At 31.3% G+C, this 14,273-nt stretch overlaps 2 protein-coding genes and 1 non-coding gene across 3 annotated transcripts; all 3 read right to left on the bottom strand.

The window, feature by feature from the left end:
* Positions 1 to 1,825: 1,825 nt before the first annotated feature.
* On the bottom strand, positions 1,826 to 2,281 carry LOC131638361 (uncharacterized). Its single transcript, XM_058908918.1, has one exon. It carries the CDS (start codon positions 2,279 to 2,281, stop codon positions 1,826 to 1,828), a length of 456 nt encoding a protein of 151 aa, XP_058764901.1.
* Positions 2,282 to 3,532: 1,251 nt separating this feature from the next.
* TRNAF-GAA (transfer RNA phenylalanine (anticodon GAA)) lies at positions 3,533 to 3,605 on the bottom strand. The gene has a single exon. It is a non-coding gene; the product is annotated as a tRNA-Phe (tRNA).
* Positions 3,606 to 9,921: 6,316 nt separating this feature from the next.
* Positions 9,922 to 11,812, bottom strand: LOC131638373 (large ribosomal subunit protein eL20y). The gene is made up of 4 exons (XM_058908932.1): positions 11,655 to 11,812; positions 11,443 to 11,558; positions 11,188 to 11,251; positions 9,922 to 10,423 (listed from the first exon to the last, which is right to left on the bottom strand). Exons 1-4 carry the CDS (start codon positions 11,667 to 11,669, stop codon positions 10,082 to 10,084), a joined length of 537 nt encoding a protein of 178 aa, XP_058764915.1. The 5' UTR covers positions 11,670 to 11,812; the 3' UTR covers positions 9,922 to 10,081.
* Between the last annotated feature and the right edge of the window lie 2,461 nt (positions 11,813 to 14,273).

Below are 14,273 nucleotides of genomic sequence, written 5' to 3'. Positions count from 1 at the left end.
TTGAGTTCTTAAACATATGTTTTTGTAATCTTTTTTTCCTTTACTATATCTACTAAAGTGAACATGCATGCATAAAGCAAGTAAACATGGGCATGAAATGGCGACTAGTTGCTACAAAAGGAGGGGTTCATTTGAAATATAATCATGACACCCCAAAAGATTATTCAAGTGTAATCTATATCCATTGATTCGCCAGACATGCATCATATATGATGCTTTCTCAAGATCACATTGATGCCAAAATGGGGTATTCTGTGTCCATTGAATGGGCTACGAATCTTCCACTTTTTCAGACATTGAGTGGCATGTGTTGATCTTGTGTTTGCATAATTATTGTTAAAGCCTTGTCTCATCTCATTCAGGTTTTCTTGTCTAAGGACCTCATGAATCATGTAACCGAGCTTCGCATGTGTTGTTCTTGTGTTTTATAGATTGTCTAAACAAAGGGTTTTAGTTTTTGAATTTTATATTTGTCATGAAAAGGTGGTTGGTTAGTTATTGAAACTGCATCATGTTGAATTAGATTGAGTTGTAGGGTGATGGAGACAAAAATCTCATTAAAAAGTTATTTAAAAAATTGAAAGGTGGTAATAGAAAAAGGAATAAGTAAATATTAGAGATAATCAAATCAAATCTAAATTAATTAAATAATAAAATTGTAAATTGAATTAAAAAAATTTATTGTTCTTTAATGAAAATCACTTAAACCAAATTCAAAATAAATAGGGTTAGATATGTTTTTAGTACTATAAAATTATTTAAAATGACATTTAGTCCCTATAAAAAAAAATATTGACTTTTAGTCCCTATAAAATTACTTTTGCACTCGGTTTTAGTCCTTGTAGAGGGACCAAAAATGAATGCAAAAGTAATTTTATAGGGACTAAAAGTCAATATATTTTTTATAGGAACTAAAAACCAAAATTGAGATATTTCTAGAGACCAAAAACATATTTAACCCAAATAAATATCATAAAATTGAATAAGATTTCTTAAAGTTGTCATTTAAAGTCAAATCAAACTACTAATACTTCTATCTTTGAATAGGTTAAGTTATTATCTCAAAAGCTATGAGAATTTCTTACTTTACTCCATACATCTTTAGCAGCATGCCACGTGAAAATACAATAATACTCTCAAGTTTTAGAGGTGTGTCACCAGACGCACTAAAATACATATTGACGAGCCTTTATTTCAAAGATGTGTCAACGTAGAAATTATGTATATGTATTTTCGGAGCGTTACGATGCAATAGTAGAAAAACATAAATGAAAAACATCATATTGACAAAATAAATTTTCTTTGATATCATAAAATCAACAATACATAAGAGGTTTTTTTTACAGAAATACATAAGAGATTTTAACATACATCAAACATTACATTTCAATATTCAGATGGAGGTTGCAACATCTTGATAATATACCATCTTTCTCAATTGTTCTTTAATGTGGTGTAATGCATAAGAAGTAGGAAATACCTTTAAAACTAAATTCATTAAAGCGGTATCACGGCCGGTAACAATTACTTTTAGCATTTCTTCTTGATTCTTTTGCATCGCTCGACACACCTCTAAAGCCCAAGTAAAATTCTCCTCTTTTTCGCACTCTAGAAATGCAAACCCGACAGAATAAGTCTTTTTAGTAAAGGTAACATCAACCATTTCTAATAATGAAAGCATGTACTTGTTGGTCTTATACGCTGAATCAATTATGAGCACGGTGGAAAACGTGTTGAACAACTTTATGAAATAATAATGAGTCAAAATATATCTCTAACGGTTACTTCATCCTCGCACGTTCAATACCTAGATACGTAATTGTTATCATCTAGAAGTTTCAGTTATATCTCCCTTCAACGCTAATTTAGTTTGATAGCGCCTACTTAACACTTGTCTAATATTTACAATATTCCCAAGTCTCTTACACTTCAAGGTTGCAAGTATGTTTTTCGGTTGCACCAAATTCAATGTCATGTCATAAACATATTTCTTCTCTTTCGGCATAAGACGACATGGAATTGGATCACCAACTAACTTTTCACACAAATCATGATTATGTAAACCACATATCACATTAAACTTCCATTTGTTATTTGTCAACCAATAACCTCGTGAACATGTTTCTTCTCGTTTGAAATTTTGAAGAGAAGGTCTATATTTCTCATTTCTTTCACATGCCAATGTCACAAATGCACCTATTCTATCTGAACCATTATCGTATATTTTGATTACACAACCAAATCTCAATTTGGATGCCTCTGTATAAATCCATTGAAACATGTGATCAAAAATATAAACTTTTATTCATTTTAAAATTGGTTCTTAACTTCTAACTCCTTCACAACTATCTCCTTCAAAAAATTTATAAATTATTTTCCGAAATATTTTGACTTTTATGACTTAATTTGATTATACACAATAAGCACATGGATATTGATATTTGTAATTTATTTTAGAATTATAATGTGGATATTTAAAGTTGGTTCCGTTAAACCATACTTAGAATTTTATATATAAATTTTTTAAAAATTCTATTTTTTTTTAAATTGATTTTTATGGATTTTTTTCTAAGAATAAAATTTATTTCAGCCTCAATTTTTTATAGATTTAAAGACCAATTTTGATATGCACTAATTTAAATATTATTATTAAATTAATATGATTAAAATTACATTTTGTTAATATATACATATTTCAAATTTATTTTTATAAAAAACAATTCGAAATAACTTTTATTTTAAAAATTGTTAATTTATAAATATCAACGGTTACACTAATACACAAATATAAATAAATGTTATTGCTATTTGATATGAATTTGACGATGAATCAACAATTTACACTCCTTTATTTCAACTTATAATTACTAGTTGAGTTAAATTTAAAATAATTATAAATATAAATTAATTTTAAGTTTTTATATTTTAAAAAGAAATAGGATATTCATTGACAATATAAAATAAATATATAAAATAAGTGTATATTGTCAATTAATTACTATCATAGATATTTTTAAATTAGTTATATGACATGATGAAATAATAGATTTTTATAGAATGTCAATAATCTCTTCCAAAAAAAGTCATAACAAAAAAATAAATATTTAAAGCATTTTTTATGAAAAAATGTTTAAATTAACTTTTTATTTGGATATTTTAAAAATATATTTGTAATATTTTTAAGTAAAAACATATCCTATAAAAAACTGAAATAAATGGACACTTTATTTTATTATTATTGAATTAAATAATTTTTTATTTTAAAACTGCATCAAAAACAACATAATAAATAGATATTAATTATATTAAAATTTTAATTCCTGTTTTAAAAATAATAACATAATAAATATGAGTGTAAAGAATATATAAATATAATTGTAAGAAAATAAATACATTATACAGGCCAGATTTTCCTCTATCACAAAGTTTATCGCATGTTTGATGTTTGGTTTTCATTCCATAGGCAATTGAGAACATGTTTGATGTTTGGTTTTCATTCCATAGGCAATTGAGAACATAAAAACTTCACATTTGCGGTGAGCGTGGATCGAACACGCGACCTTCAGATCTTCAGTCTGACGCTCTCCCAACTGAGCTATCCCCGCATCTTGCAGACTCTTGATAACTGTAAGTTTCTATATAAAATAATTGACAGTAGTATTTATGAAGAGGTTACACCGATCAAGTTTTTTCATTATGTGGTTTGTAAAAACAAACTACGTGCACTAAAGCAACATGCTTTCCATGATAGCAGTTCATATAGATAACATATTTTATTGTCAGTAGCATCTCTTAACGTAACGTTAGCCAGCATGCAAAATGATGTAATTGTTTGTGTATTATTTCACAAGAAAAACTAACTATATATGATACTCATCGATATATATAAGAGAATGATACTCTTCTTGATCCTCTTTTCTTCTTTACTGGACATTATAATGGCATATAGTGCAGCATAATGATGATTACTCTCATATATGAATTTTCAGTAATTAAATCTTTAATTATTGATAGCATTTGAGTGCTATAATAGATCATGTTTTCCAGTCCATAATTTGTCAACACATACAATTTCCTTGACACAAAAAGTTCATATTTTTTGGCTAGCTGCTTAGATACTTAACAGATCTCACAAAAGACAGCTAAACTTTATCATCTTCTTATAAGAACTATCCCGTAGGTGAATGGAAGAACAGAAACAAAAAGAAACCCAAAACATGAGATGCAATTTTAATTTTTTAATCAAACTTAACTAGTTATTTCATCCAAAGTTCTAATATCAATGCAATAAACTATATAATGAGAAGTGTTCTTATATTTACCAAGACCTAATTTTTGTTATAAATAAGAATGTTAATTTAGCTAAATTTAATAAATTCACTTTTAAGAAAGTTGAATAAGTGTCATGGATTATTATAGTTTGTTATTTCTTATTAATTTATGAGATTTCTATTAAATTTGTAAGGCTTATATAAAATCATGATATTTTTATTTTGTAAGAGTAAGAAGTGATCTCACTTGATTAATATTTAATATTGTTAAAGCTGTCGTTACTACTCCTTCATTGGTATCAGAGCTCTATCACGAGGCTTGATATAGTGAGTAAACATGAGTGATTGAAAAGAAAACACTAGAGTGATTGAAGGAAAATGGCTAAGTCAAGCAATATAAATTCACAATAACAAGTGTGTCAAAGTTTGATGGAGACTATGATAATTGGAGTTTGATCACATGGATGCCACCTTGCAAGCTCAGTCAGCCAAACAAAGAAATCCCCCACGTCCAGTCAGCCAAACAAGGGATAGGGGGTTATGAAAACAGAAGCTGTGTTTTATAAGGGGCGGTTTACAAAAAAAAAAAACTTCAGGGGGGGCAAAATCGAATCTCGCTTAATGGCAAGGGGTGAATTGCATTTAACCCTAAAAACTATTACCTAGAAAGAAACAACTAAATAATTGTGGAAATCCATGAAAGTCAGGTGCAAGGGAACCACTGAGGTGAAATGGGAGTTGTTGCAAAGGCTTCGACAGACATTCAAAACCTTAAAGATGAAGACAAGTGAATTAGTGAAAGATTATTTTAGAAGTGTGATGGAAACAACAAATGACATGAGAGATTGTAGAGAGAAAATAACCCATGTGAAAAGCATTGAGAAGATACTTAGATCTTTGAGAGAAAACTTCAACTTTGTTGTGTGCTCAACTGAAGAGTCTAAGGACATTGATCTCCTAACTGTAAATGAGTTGAAAAGTTCACTACTTATTCATAAACCAAAATTAAAAGAGAAATGAAGCGAAGAACAAGTTATGTAAGTTGAGCATGGCCCACGTAATGGACATGAAAGGGGAATAATCAAAGAGGAAGTAGAAGGTATGTTAGAGAACGACGAAGAGGAAGTAGAAGGTATGTTACAGGAAGTAGTAATACCATTTGTAAAAAAATGCTAATATATATTATCAGTGAAACGAAGTGAAGAACAAGTTATGCAAGTTGAGCATGGCCCACGTAATGGACGTGAAAAAGGAATAAGCAATTTTCAAAGAGGAAGTAGCAGGTATGTTAAAGGACGACGAAGAGGCTGCAGAAGGTATGTTATAGGAAGTAGTAATACCATTTGTAAACAAAAATGCTAATATATGTTATCAGTGTAAGAAACAATGGCACTACCAATTTGAATGTCCAAGTCTAAAAAAGAAAACAAACTATGTTAAGTTTGACGAAGAAGAGGAGTTACTCCTAATGGCCCATACCAAATTTCAAGATATTAAAGATAAAGGGATATGGTTTCCCGATTCTGGTTACTCAAATCACATGACGGGAAATCAAAGTTGGTTTGTATAACTCGATGAAAGTTCCGATTGTACTGTTAGATTGGGAAAGAAATCAAGAATGTTTGTAACAGAAAAAATAAGTGTTAGGTTTAAACTGGGCGGAATCATTATAAATGTGAGGGATGTTTACTTTGTGTCAAACTTAACCGACAATTTGTTAAGCATAGGACAACTTCAATAAATACATCTAGTAATCATAATAAAAGAATGTGCATGCAAAATTTATCTTCCTCAAAGAGGGAAAATTGTAGACAACAACATGACGCTGAATCTGATGTTTGTGATTCATGCTACATTGAAACCACTTCCACAGAAATGCTTGAAGGCTAAGGAGGAGAACTTGGAGGACCTCTAGTATAGAATATAGGAACATGTAAATTATAAATTCATTGTTGCTATAAGTTCAAGGTAGCTTTGAGGGTTTGTAAAGTGTGTAATATTGGCAAGCAACCCCAAGACAAAATATAAAAGAAAAGTTATTGGAGAGAATTAGAAAAACTGTAATTGGTGCATGAAAATATGTGTGGTCCAATCACTCCAATCTCTTATGGTTGTAAGGGGTATTTGCTAGTGATTGTAGATGAGTACTCTTGCAAAACTTGGATTTATTTTCTTGGAAAAAAAGGTGAAACAATTGAGATATTCAAATGCTTCAAGAATATGGTTGAAAGAAACTTAGAAACATATATGTTGTTTACGAACACATAAGGGAGGAGAATTTGCCTCAAACAAGTTCAATAGGATTCGAATAGAGAATGGAATTTAATGGAAACTAATAGTTATTTTCACATCACAATAAAATAGGGTAGTCGAACAAAGAAATTGAACAATATGAATATGTTGCCCTGCTTACTTATAAAGAAAGATATGTCAAATATCATATGGGATGAAGCTGCGAAGTGGACAAATCATGTTATTAATATAAGCCTTACCAAAGTAATAAATGAAATTTTACCGGAAGAAAGATGGAGTGGACTGAAACCTAGAGTTGACTATTTTAGGGTGCTTAGATCCATTACACACTGTCGCGACGCAAAAAATACTCGAGCGCATAGCACGCTCGAAATATGAATATGAAAGAGTTGCCACTGAACTTTATTTATTCCAAAAGAAAAGTGAAAAAATTGATAAAACCTACGAAAGAAATGATTAGATGATCATCGCAACCAAATTAGGGTTCGGGAATCGGTTATGCAAGGGGAATGTATTAGCACCCCTCACGTCCATTGTACTCAATGAGACCCATTTAGTTAGTTTTGTGATTAAATGTTAGTGTGATGGTTATTTGTTTTCTTCTACTTATTATGCGATGAGAAAGAAGGAAAATATTTTTAGGTTTTTTATTATTGTGCTCGCCAAGTTTTGCATCTTGTGTCTACGTATCATCGTTATGCAATAAGGAAATCAGAGCTTTCGTAGTTCGATGTAGAAAATGATTGTGTGTTGGTATATTTTAATGAACGATGTATGAATCACTCTTTTTGAAAAGGTTTTCGATTGCTCGGCGGCGAGAAAAAGAAGTTTGATGGGTTGAGATTGATTTTAAGTGGAAGCGAGTAATTGGTTCAAACAAATTATACACTAAATCCTTTAATACACTACCAGATTTATTGCAAAAAAGGTTTTGAAAATGTCTTTGATTAGGTTTTGAAAATGTCTTTTATTATGAAATGGTTATGAGCTTGAGTGTGAAGTGATTTGAAAAAATAACAGAGAATGAAGGAGTGTGGAGTTATTATGAAATGGTTATGAACTTACTTTAAAAGATTGATTTATCGCGCATTCATTTTATCTTGATTAAAAGGAGTGTGGTCTAAAGATGAATGACAAGAGAGAATGAAGATCAAGCATAAGATAAAAATATAAGCACAAACATAAGCATGCAGAAAAATATAGCATGCAGTGATCAATCAACACAGGCAAGATTTATTTCTAAGAGAATAATGACTAGAGAAAATAAATCTTTTTGATAATTTAGAATTATATTGGAAAAAAAAAAAGTCCTAACCATACATCTAGAGAAATATTTTCTTTGATCTGTTTATATTATCACGATAAAAAGAAATAGAAACTAAGCATGCATTTAAAATATATTTTTCTCCTTTTCAAAATATCTTAATTTGAAAGAAACAAAAAATGACTTCAACATAAAAATATTTTTTTATCTTTTTGAAATATTTATAAGGGAAAGAATAAAAATTTAATTAAATATAAAAGATATTTTTGGTCATTTGGATATTTAGAAGGAAATCCTAAGTCAAGAATAAAATATTTTCGTTCTGTCTTAATTCATTGGATGAGAAAATAAAAAATAAAAAAAATTGTTGTTTAATAAAATTAATCCAAAATAATTAAAATAAACAAAAGAAAATAAAATGGGCTAAGGGGGTGTGTTGTAGAGAGCCCAAATAAAAATGAAAACAAAATTACTAAAACGAATCTTGTGCTGGATCGGCCCAACCCGACCCGATACCCTCCCTAACTAAAGTGGGTTTCAAGCCCTAATGAACCTCTTGTTCGCCTCTCTCACGAAATTGAAACAAACTTTCCTCTCTTCTCTCCTCGCTATCAACCTCTCTCTCTCTCTTCACTATGCTCTCAGATACACAGTGAAGATTACGGGAGAACAACCACTTAAAAAATATTTTCTCCCATCCTCTCCAAAAAAAACTCCAACCAAACGGAAAGATTATGGGAGTAAATTAAATTGCATGTTCAATTAACATTTCAGTTTAAGAGAAATATTTACTAAGACTTAATATTTATTATAAATAACAATATTAATTTAACTATGTTTAATAAGCTAGCTTTTAAAAAAGTTAAATTAGTGTTATGTAGTTTGTTATTACTTATTATTATTTGAGATTTCTATTCAATTTGTAAGGCTTATATAAATTCATCATATTTTAATTTTGTAAGAACAATATCACTTGATTAATATTGGTACATTTATCGTTAATACTTCATCAAAAAGTGCATGAACTAGATTAAAATATAGTCGCTCTTGATAAAAGTTATACTCTACTAACTACCATGAATAGATTAGAAGGCAACATGAACCTAATTCATACTCATGCGATATCAATGAGAATAGCTTTCACTCTCATTTAAATATTCCTTTCAACTCAAATTGGTAATTCATATACTCTTGATCAAAATTACAATATTGATTATCTTTTCGCTTAACTAAAAGTTTTGCATTCGAATTCAGTCTTGAACACACAATAGTGTTAAATCTTTTAGGGAGAGTTTGTCACCTATTATAGTCCTACAAGACCCAAGAGATTAGTTTTTATAGTTGCACAGAGGATATCTAGTTTATATAATAAAAAAATCATAGCATTGATTATTATAAATAAAAGTAAATTTTTTAACAATTTAATTTTAACATTTCAAATGTATCCTTTATTTATTTCGAAAACATTTGATGGGGATAGCTGAGTGAACATTTTCAAAAGACAGACACCCAGATTTCAGAAATTGTTGACAAGGCTCGAGAATGAAGTGATTCTCTTTAAGACCGATTTCAGAATGCTTAAGATCATCAGTTAAGGTGTTACAAAATGGCTTAAGATCATCAGTTTCAGTGTTATTTTAAATAAAAGTCCTAGTAAGGAGTTTAGGACAGCCCAAGGACTATATGTCAAAGAGATCATCTTTCTCCCTTCATGGTCACCTACATAATTCTAACTAGCACACCATAATATACCCCTTGGTTCCTATGTTCTCCTTGAGAATGCAGAATGTTTTAAAATTATTTGAGAGAATACCTACCATATAGGACAAAGTACAAAACTCAGTAGTAGTAACTATACATCCAAATAAAAAAACGTGCCAAAAACTACAATCGATATACTTATTAACTAAATTCAAATAATAAGTTAAAAATAAACTTCCAAGTTAACATACAAAAGAGTTCTGGTTTTATCAACAATGAAAATTTCAAAAAAGTTTGAAAGAGTTCTGATGTTAATTATAATGTAGTCTATTTGCCACCATTAAAAGTTCCGAAATTTTGAAAGGCATTACCAAATGACAAAAACAATGGCGTATATTTCAAGCAAATACGGCACAAGGATAGACATAAATATAAATAAGTCAAATTCTACTCCAAAATTGGGAAAATATCCAACAGAAACAAAAGTATTGGTAACCAAAAATGGTCTAAATATCCTCATAGCAAAATCAGGTAATAGATAAACAACATGGATGTTTGAAGATAACATAGATAATTTCAAAACTCAACCACATTACATAAATAAGTTGGGCTTCTTGGCCTTGTAGGTGGTCTTGAGCTTCCTGGTTGGTGGTCTGATCTTCTTGAAAACCAATGGGAACTTGATCTTGGAGTTATGGAATTGTTTGGTGCTCTCCCTCTTGCAGAGCTTAGCTGGGATGGTGGCAGTCTTGATAATCTGAATGCAGGGGAAACGAACCCTGTGGCGTGAAGCCATCTCATTGTACATGAGATCAACGGCACCATTAAGAGTGGTGTCACGGAACTCCTTGTACATGTTGTGGTAGCCAGTCCTACTCTGGTACCTCAACCAGATACCATAGTTCTTAATCTTGGTTGGGTTCCTCTCATAAATCTGCAAACAAAAACCATTTGTGAGAAATGTTAGGTATGAGGTTAATCAAAAACATCAAAACACAACAATTACCATCAGAAAGTCATTCACCAGGAAAGTTTTACTCCCAACTAAATTAAAATATACAGCATATATAGAGCATTTACAAACACATGTATATCAAATAATAACTTATGCAACTACTACGTAATTTGTAAATATACAACATGAAAAATTAAAGAATCTAGAGGTATGTTGCGAATGACAACTACAAGCAAGAAAATGACAAACAGGCACAAAAGATTATTTAAACAAGTAACCGTCTACATTCAACTATAACTAATACCCATACAAGGACAGTGTAGAATACAGTAGAATACTACAAAGGACTAAAATATAGATTACTATGTTGAGCAAGGACAACTTCAAGCAAATAACATAAGTAACCATCTACATTCAACTTTAATAAATACAAATACAATGACGGGGTAGAATACTAGTAGGAATATCACAAAGATTAATGTATTGATTAAAACTATTTTGTCAATACAAATATGGAATAAAACACAATTAAAAAAATAAATCTAAATTAGCCTAACAACAAAAACATTTAGAAAGCAGTGATGTCAAACTCATGTACACTATACAATACTAGAAAACACTTTCTAAGCAAATTTACAAAATACCTCAGTAACATCTCCAAACACGGTCCAATCAATACCAAAAAAATCAAATCCAAATATCAAAAAAATGCAAATCACAGAAAGTGATAATCGAATATTTACCTCGTTGATAGCAAGGATTTGACCATTGCTCTTCTTCACCTTCTTCAGCTTCCTCAAGAAATACCTAATCAAACCAAAAAAAATCCAAAATTTATGACAGAAACATCCAACCAACTACGAGTTCATGATTCAAGAAAACAATAAATCAGTAAAATTCTCTTTCATTTTCAAGATCTAGCTAAAACAAACGAAAATTATACATGAATTGAAAATTCAAAACCTAGGTTAAAAAGGATTGAGATTAATCTCCTTTACCAGAACTTGGACTTGGCGCGAACTTCATTGGTAGCCCAAAGCTTCATACGATAAATCTTCGGGTGCTCATCTGACTCCGTAGGGAGAGCTCTCCCAACCACCTGGTACTGATGAAACTGCAAAACCAAAAACAACCAACATTCATTTCACATAAAACGAACGATTCAACAGAAAAAGCTTCAATTTCTATAAAGGATTTGCTTTTATCTAACCCTGAAAGAAACCATCCTGAGAGAATGGGAAATGATAGGTTTGATCTCTCTGAGTGTCGCCGGTGGCTCAGTAGAGTGTATGAGGTTTTTGATTGTATAAATATGACAGAAACCCTAATTTAGTTTTGTTGTGAAATCAGATTTTGGTTCAAGCCCGTGTATAAAAGCCCGGTTTGGAATATTTGGGCCAGACTATTTTCAGCCCTAGTAATTTGAGGAATCTACATACCACCCCTATTTTTATACATGGCAACCCCCTTTTTCATTTCAATTTTACCCCTGGTGATATACAAGTAATTTCCGATAAAGCCTGTAAAATTTCTGGTATAAGATATCGGATTTTTCAGTTATACTAAAATTTTCGGTTAAACCTACCGGAAATTTCAACTATAATGAAATTTCCGGTGAATATTTCAAATTTCTAGGGAGTACTGAAAATTTTATTATAATTGAAATTTTCGGTATGTTTCAATATTAGGTTTTTTTAATGGTTGAGATTTTGCCGATACTTTTGGAGGGTCTTGGTTGCACCGACACATATGTGTGGTCTAGAATGCACCATCATTTGTATAAATAGGGGTCTTAGGGTTATTGGATAACATGTCTCAACAAAATGCCTCTTTCTCAGTATTTGATTAAAATATTTGTGTATTTCAATGGCCGCAACCCTGTTGTTCAAACCAAGATTCTAGGTGACGCCAAATCCTTTGCCACCTTGAAAGAAAAGTTGAACAATTTGCTTCCTGATTTCGATAACAAAAGGGTGACAAATATCGAGTTTCGGGAGGACTGGGTAGATACAGATGGAAGGGAGAAATATAACTTAATCGAGTTGAAGAATAATGACGATGTGAAGGCCATGTATAAATCATTTCGCCGTAGGATAACTAAAGGTCTGATCGAATTGGATGCGTAAATCCAAATATCCGTGGATGACATAATGAAGTGTTGAAACATCTAGAGTCATCCGTTGGTGCCTAGGTTTTTTCATGTTTCCGAGTATTGTTTATGTTTGTTGTTTGTCATATGAAGTTTGTTAACTATGTTTGTTTGTTATTAATGTTATTTTTTATCTACTCGAAACATGTAATAGCAAAAAAGATTTTGCAATAAAAACATGTCAGTACAAAATATACATTAATACAATCATAAAAAAAAAAAAAATTACATAAGCCCTCCACGGGAAACATCGGCCAACCTAGCTAAAATACTATGAACCTCACCATCAGAGTCATTAAACCCATGAGGCTATTTAAGTGAACGGCGGTGAACTGTAGGCGGTTGTCCTGGTCACCTACGGAAGGTGGAGGTGGTGGTGGTGGTGGTGGTGGATCGGAAAAACCCTGGTACTTGAAGGCCATGGAACTTTAGATGTTGCACCAGGTGGTATGACCCTAGTGTGTGACACACTGTGGAACCACTCCAAGTATCAATCCTGGCACTGCCCAGGCTGCTGAACCTCAACAACTGTATCAGTGATCTCACTGGGGGAGCTGATGATATGACTCTGAAATCATCTATCAATTCCACTTGTTGGAGCCTCTGGGACCGAACGTGGAATGCCTTGTATATAAATATACTGGCGTAGACACCTCTCAGGCAAGTGTCTAGACACATGGCTCTCCCATCTGACATACCCTAAATATAAGGAAGATACATCAAAAGGACGATAAGAGCGGTGATCTGTATGTGGTGTCTAGACACATGGCTCTCCCATCTAACATATATTTCAAATGAAGGTTTTATTAAAAATCTTGCAGCTGAAAGAAAATTACTTCAACAAAAACTTAAGAAGGATGCTATTTGGTCATGGACCGAAGAAGACGAAATACTTATTACTAAATTGAAATATTTATGTCGAGATCTTCCTGAATTATATCATCCATTAGATGATGATCTAATTATTATTGAAACTGACGCATCAAATGAATAATGGGGAGGTGTTATGAAGGCTAATCCCCCTGGCCAAAAGAAAGAATTACTATGGAGATATATGTCTGGAACCTTTTCAGACAGTGAAATTAATTACCCTACTCATGAAAAAGAAACATTAGCATTAATTCGGATGTTAGAAAAACATCGAATTTATGTTCTTGATAAAGAATTTATTGTTAGAACCGATTCTACTTATGTTGCAGGTTTAAAAAATATTAATCATAAAGGAACTTATAAGCAAGGGAGACTTATAAGATGGCAAATGAAACTAGCCGAATATAATTACTCAATTACTCATATTAAAGGCGAAAAGAACGTACTTGCAGATATACTTTCTAGAGAATGGAACAATCTCAAAAGAAATCTTGAAACAACAATTGGAGTTAAAAGAAGCACTAAGAATTCACAAAATAAAAGAGCAGGAACTGATTGGTAAGGAAGTGGAATTAATCGTTAAGGAAATAGAAATTATAAAATCTCAACTTAGAATAAAGAATCCACTTGAAGAGATTAAATTAAAAGAACCTAAGAAATGGTACGCAGTATTTAACTGACCATTTCCAGGAATTTATGATGAATGGTATAAAGCAGCCCTTCATTGTACAAAAATCTCAGGAGTTACTTATAAAGGGTATGCCACCAAAGAAGAAGCTGAAAAAGCAATGAATGATCATATAAAATCAG

Source organism: Vicia villosa, unplaced genomic scaffold (genome assembly GCF_029867415.1).
Source record: "Vicia villosa cultivar HV-30 ecotype Madison, WI unplaced genomic scaffold, Vvil1.0 ctg.002294F_1_1, whole genome shotgun sequence".
In the NCBI taxonomy this organism is placed as follows: Eukaryota; Viridiplantae; Streptophyta; class Magnoliopsida; order Fabales; family Fabaceae; genus Vicia; species Vicia villosa.
The sequence above is the reverse complement of the archived record's forward strand: the minus strand, read 5'-3'. Positions and strand labels throughout refer to the sequence as shown.

Coding starts and splice junctions, on each gene's coding strand:
- LOC131638373 (XM_058908932.1), bottom strand. Junction 11,252..11,442: donor CGCGCCAAGTCCAAGTTCTG/GTAAAGGAGATT, acceptor TGGTTTGATTAG/GTATTTCTTGAGGAAGCTGA. Junction 10,424..11,187: donor AAATCCTTGCTATCAACGAG/GTAAATATTCGA, acceptor TTTTGTTTGCAG/ATTTATGAGAGGAACCCAAC.
- LOC131638361 (XM_058908918.1), bottom strand. CDS start 2,281: ATGTTTCAATGGATTTATACAGAGGCATCCAAATTGAGATTTGGTTGT.